General features: G+C 34.3%; 1 protein-coding gene across 1 annotated transcript in view; it reads right to left on the bottom strand.

Annotated features, from left to right (window-relative positions):
- Positions 1-1,384: 1,384 nt before the first annotated feature.
- The window catches only part of Tmprss15 (transmembrane serine protease 15), a 99,835-nt gene continuing 94,792 nt past the window's right edge, over positions 1,385-6,427 (bottom strand). Inside the window, exons 25-26 of the mRNA XM_048422635.3 lie at positions 5,000-5,139; positions 1,385-1,796 (exon numbers count right to left, since the gene is read on the bottom strand). Of these exons, the coding sequence (XP_048278592.3) occupies positions 1,641-1,796; positions 5,000-5,139 (296 nt within the window). The 3' untranslated portion in view covers positions 1,385-1,640. The remainder of the gene's footprint in view (positions 1,797-4,999; positions 5,140-6,427) is intronic.

Raw genomic sequence — 6,427 nt, 5'->3', positions numbered from 1 at the left:
CCATCTGTGATAAGGGTGGGAAAATATATTTCTTTGCTCTTAGAAGACGTTAATGATACTATTCTAAGTGTTTCTGGAAGCTTTAGCTGACCCTTGAAAAACAAACCGATACATAATGTAATTGTTCTGTATTTTCAGAGCATAACTTAAATATATGTTGGGAAATGCCACTAAGTATTGAGCTACCTTAAAGTATTCAAAACAAATAAAACACCTCACTCTTCTCTACTTGCTAGGATTTAGGTTAGTAGTAAGTTTTTACTAAGAAAAATGTGTTCTGAGACCCCTGATTATTTATATTTTATTATTTTGATTGTTATTTATTATGTTTATGGGAGCATTCAATCCTCAATCATCTTGCCAAATATTCATTTCATGTGTTTGCAAGCTCTGATGGTCTTTAGGTACAGCATCATGATTATCTCTTGACCTCTGACCTCAACCAACCTTCAGAGTCATTCCTACCTGCACAGCTTTTTCCAGTGTCTTTTAAGTGTGCCGACTGCAATCATTCTCTCCAAATGTACCTGAAGCTTCCTTCCTTCCACAAAGCAAACCATAGCAATTGCCCCTTTTTTTCTACTTGTTTGAACCCCATTCGTCCTTTTGTTGTTTCACTTCATGCAAAAATGTGTGTGTGCTTGAAAAAAAACTCTGTCTCTCTGTGTGCATATGTGCATTTCATGCTATGTTGCTACAGACATCAGCAGATTCTGTGTTGTGAGCTAAATTGACATTTGCAGTTACTCTGGAAATGATCCAAGAGATTAAAGGAGTAAAGCAAATTAATTTATTACACATTTTTGGCTTTAATGGGCAATTCAACTGTGTCTGAATGAGTTTTCCAAGTTAAACATATTCTGTAAACATATAAACTAATTTTAAATTTTAATAATTGATTTCCTCAAGATACCTGCATATTTTTGCAATTTTTAAAAAATACCAGCTTGAAGTGAATGGTAAGTTAATATGACCCTGATAAAGATTCCTTGTGTAGAATGACAGTATTAGGTAGTTTACTTTTATGTTGATGCTAGGTCAGGAGAGAAATGTGGGTGTGTTTTCTTTACCTCCATGACAGACACAGGTATGATGTGATTATGCTTGTGATATGAGTTAACAATAAATGTGCTTTTATAAACAGGTAAAATATTACATTTTAATAGAAGTTCAGGCAGACGGTAAGGAGAGAAAACAATGGAGACTCTGGAGGTACACTAAGCTGAAACTAGCTGAGTTACAACAGTTCATTTCAAACAACAACGTACGTCAGGTAAACTATTACAGTTCGTTTATTTACGTAGTTTTGCTTGGATATATGGTAAAGTAAAAACCTTTACACAATAGAAAATAGTAAGAATGATTCAAAACAAAGGAAATGATAAAGTCTATAAAATAACGACTGTTTATTATGAAACCAAAATTCATTTTAGAGTTAATTAATGTTGCAGAGCTTGATTTTAATTTCTTGCTTTGTTTTTCTTCTTCATCCCAGTATTTAAATGATTCAATTTAATAGAAAGCCTTTTTCTTTCTTCTCATGAAACTCTCAGTTGCAGTGCTATTTTGAGTAAAAAGGAAAAACAAACCAACAAACAAACCAGAACTGCCAAACTTGCATGCTTGTGGCAGGAAAATGACTAATGTAGAAAACTCTGTATCCACTCTACAAACTCTGAGACCCGGACATACACGCCAGGGCGATTAGCCAGTGCGCATTGGACTCCAAATGATGTCACACCAACAAGAAGCCACCTGTTGTTTTCTTGACACATTAACGGTCCTCCTGAATCACCCTAAAGAGTGAACAACAGCAAAAAGTGTTAATCAGTATAAGCAAGTCCAAATGGCGCTAAGATCACCAATCAAAAAATAAATGTCCAGACGTATGATCGACTGCCGGTTATGTTTCTACATTCTCACCATCTGTTGAGTCATCAAAAATTTGCTCCTGAAGGAGATGGGGGCAAATGGTAACAAGAGAAAGTTTATCAATCTGATGGAGCATTTCTTAGGAAGCATCTCCTGACTTTTATTATTGTATTTCAACATAGTTAGACATTCTCTAAAATGCTGCAATATTAAACCATGTCAGCATCAACATGGTAATCACATTATGAAGAAACATGTGAAGTATCAGACAAAGCCTTCCCACAACAGCCATGCTATTCCATGTGATGATTTTAGGAGAATGAGGAGCTCACATATGGCTTTAGATTTTGTTCTCTTATGCAACTGTAAGTGTTAAATACTAACCAGATTCGAAAACGTTAACATTTCAACCAAAATAAGCAAATCTCATATTTTCTAGCAATCAGAAGATGTGTTTTCATTTAGATTTCAGTTATTGGAGGGTGGATTTTTGTCACAGTATAAGTAATAAGTGATACAAGTAATAAGTGATAGTTGATCCTGTACAGTTAATCACATAGGTCTTAATTTTGCGTCATGATTCCTCTCTAATGCACATAAAAATAGCATGGACATAAAGCAGCATTACTTAATTATAAAAAGGTGAACAAACATTTTCCCCATATTAGTTATGCAAAGGATTCTTGTTATTTATTTATTTGTCATTTTTTTTTTGAGAGAGAGAGGTTCTCACTGAGTAGCCTTTGTTGGCCTGAAACTGGCTATATAGACCTGGTGAGCATTGAACTCACAGAGATCTGCTGGCCTCTGCTGGAATTAAAGGCATATTGATCAAAAATCACTGTTGAAATAGAGTATTTAAAATTTGGATCAATGTTAGGAATTACCCTGAGAGACCCCCTTGCCTGATATTTTAACCATCCTTTGGTGCTATATATAAAGAGAAAAAGGTGACCTGTCAAAGCAAACCCTGCTCCACTGTTGGGCATAGAGGAACATACGTGGCATTGGCAATCCTAGGTTGCCCATATTCAAGGTGTAACAACTGTGCTAAAATTGTCTAGAGGAAAGGCAACAATTATTACTTTTGCATCCTAAGGACTGGATTTTAATATGAGGAATATTTATGGTAAGTCTATTGCTCACAATATCTTATATATGATTTAGAAGTTATTAAAGTTAAACTAAAGTTTAATCAGATGTTTTTAAAAGAAGTTATCGGTTTCTTCTATTGTATGAAAATAATTGACATTTTAATAGGAAAGTATAAGATATTGATGTTAGGATCAAATGTTTTAATTTACTTAGTGTATACTAAGTCAGTTGAGTAGCAGAGATTCATGAATCTTGCAGAAGGCTTGCTGCCTTTCTTCTTGGTATCAACATGACTGTGGTCCTTGGCCGTTTCAAATATATCACGTCTTATTTTCCAACCTTATCATGTTATTTATATTATGTAAATTCTTGGACTTGATTTTATAATTTGTGCAATGAGATTTCTTCTATTATTTCAAAGAAATGCAACTATTTAGATTATAAACTCATGCAAGAACATGAATATTAAAACTGTATATTTCTACTTTGACACTATTTATAATATATAAAAATATGTAGTATATATTAATAAAAACACAAAAGCTCACTAACTTCTTCAAATGTGAAATGGTTATAGTGACTATTTTTCCTTTGTTCAATAGTTCTCAAACTTTATTATATATTATAGTCATTTGAAGACCTAAGAAAGCATACATCATTGGTCCTCAGTTTAAGATTCTGGTTTGCAGGTGTGTGATGGACTCTTAAATTTGTAATTTGAACAAGTTCTAGCGGAAGCTGATCCATTTGATGTATTGTAGGCTATGTTAGTGAAACTACTGATAAAGAATGCAGTTTCTGAAAGAAAAGTTAAATAATATTAACTCTTCTTATCAATGAGAACATATTCTATAGTCTCTTTTATCGACTTTGAATTCAGAAGCCTACAATATGCAAAGGAATTGGATCTGCCTGACTGGGAAAATTTTGAGGCTAAAAAAACCAATGATGCAGTGAATGTATTTACCACAATAATACATTAAAAATTTGAAATGACGTGCTATTATTTCACCAGTTAATATTAATGTTGAATCCAGACAGTCATGTGGCAATGTAGAGTGATTGTTGCTCAACAAAACAACATTGTGTTGCATAAAATATTTCTATGCATTAGGAATTTCTTTCTTGCTAATGAGTAGCATGATTAGACCCTGTAGAAAACAGAGCCAAGTATAAGATTTCACAGATCTGGAATGAGTTACTGGAGTAATGTAACTTAAGATCAATAGCATTAGCCATCATATTTTCTACCTCATTTGTGAACTGTCTGCCATGTAACCCCCATTAACTATAATTGAAATTGTATAGCTGATTTCCCTCTTGCAAATAATTCTATAAATCATATCTTAAGTGGTAATGTATCTTATCTTTAACACATTTTTCATTTTATAAGGGAAGTAAAAAGACCTCAAAGTAAATTTTAAAGAAGTGTACAGCTATTTTATTTGTATTGAATTTACAAGTGTTCATCAAAGCAGAAGAAATGTAAAGCCAATCTGAAAGTTTAACATAACTGAGACATTGATTTAACTAGGGAAAAACCTACAAAGTTATCTGCCTGTCTGTCAAAAATAGTTGTCTAATTATGTTATATGTGTTTTACTGTATGAAACAAGCTGCTACACTTTAACACAGTAAAATCATGTTCTCACAATATAAATGGTTACTTTCACACGCATGAATTATTTATTTGTTCTGTAGTACTTTGTAGCTTAATTTAATGCAGTCAATCTTGATGCATTAATATTTTATTTTTCCAAATAATTAAGACATGCCAGAAAATATACTTAGTAAGTCTTCTAATAAAATCCCCTAGTTGGATTTTAATGTTTGCCGATTGCCTTATATGTATTATCTTATGTAACCTTCTCAAAGAATAAGTGGCTTGTCTAGGGTCACTCATGGCCAATAATCCAATTTATCATGAAAGGAGTGGAGCTGGGAATCCTTGGTGATTTCTTGACTCCCCAATTATGAATAAGCAAAGAAAATGCTGCCTAAATGAATAGAATGACTGCTATCCAGTAGTTACCTGACAAGAATCAATGCCCCCTTCTTCATATCCTGCACATATCATATTTCCAGTGATGTTGTATTCTGGCAGCTGTTGCTGGCACTTCTCATTGGACACAAGAGGAACATCAGCTTCTTGCTGCACATTGACAGTAGAACCTGCTCAAATGTGTGTTGCAGACAGCGAGTCAGTAGTGATTAACAGGCATCCTTGAACGAAACACCATCCATCTTATTTATTCCAGCATTTTGCTTTCGTTATCAAGTAGTGTGTGGCAGTACAATGGAACTAACTACTAACCTTGCACTTTCAACTACATGGCAAAGCCACCTGCACTCTCTGGCAAATGGATAACAGCAACACATTTCTTTCTTTCGTATGGGGTATTAGGAATTATGGATTGATCTAGGGTGGTCTTTAGGCATTTTCAGTGATTTTAAAGAGTTACGGTACTGCTCATAGAAATGAAGTCTGCCAGAACAAAGAGTTCATTCACGGAAATCAGCACCAACTTGGAGATTCAGAAGAGCTTTTCATTTAGCACCTGAGGAGGTGCTCTCTCCTGTATAATGGCATTCAGCTTCTCTGTGGTCCTTTGTGTTTGAGCAGGTGCACACTGAGCAGAGGACAAAGCTCCAATGAACTGTGCTCTGCTCTGGGGCAATCAGCTTGCCATCCCATGCAGGTGAAGAAAAGGGAAGTAGATTTCAGCATTGTGTATTTGCATTTGTTTTATGCAACTAATAATTCATTGGAAGTGTGAATCTCCGCTTACCGAACTGCCGTTCCCAAGAGGCTTGGGAAACAAACAGGTGCTAGGTCCTCCAGAAAAAGGCGCTACATAAGCACTCCCTCATGATTAACAATTCTATTTGGTGTGGCAAAAGGGGTAGGTAGTTAAAGGTTATTTATTACATTTGTAAGGCAGCCTTGAAAAACATATGCAGCCTCAATTTGAGCCAAGTTTCACTTATACATTAAAAAAATTAAGATATTAAGAAAAGACCCAAGTATGTGTTTATGCATGTGATTTAAGTACAACAACATACTCAAATATTAATAGAAATAAATATGCATAGTATATATATACATATATATACAACATGCTAAGTATAGCAACATACTCACATATAAATAGAAATAAATATGTATAGTATATACATATATATATGCATATATATATATACTACATGCATATAACTCATGTATGTTGGTAAACATGTAGCTAGCTATTTGTTATTTAGGGAAAAATTTTCTCAAATCTGCCCTCTTCTCTACTTATGGCAAACAGTTCTACCATGGATGATTTAACTCTATAGCAACAATGGTGATAATCGAGTTGGGAAGAAAATGTACAAATCGCTGTTGCTTCCACAGTGCCAATCAAGTGAACAATACAGCCCACCACTAGCTCCCGAAACCTGACAGACAGCAAACATGAGAGAT

This window comes from Myodes glareolus, chromosome 2 (genome assembly GCF_982192425.1).
Source record: "Myodes glareolus chromosome 2, mMyoGla1.1, whole genome shotgun sequence".
In the NCBI taxonomy this organism is placed as follows: Eukaryota; Metazoa; Chordata; class Mammalia; order Rodentia; family Cricetidae; genus Myodes; species Myodes glareolus.
This window is presented reverse-complemented; position numbering and strand designations above follow the sequence as displayed.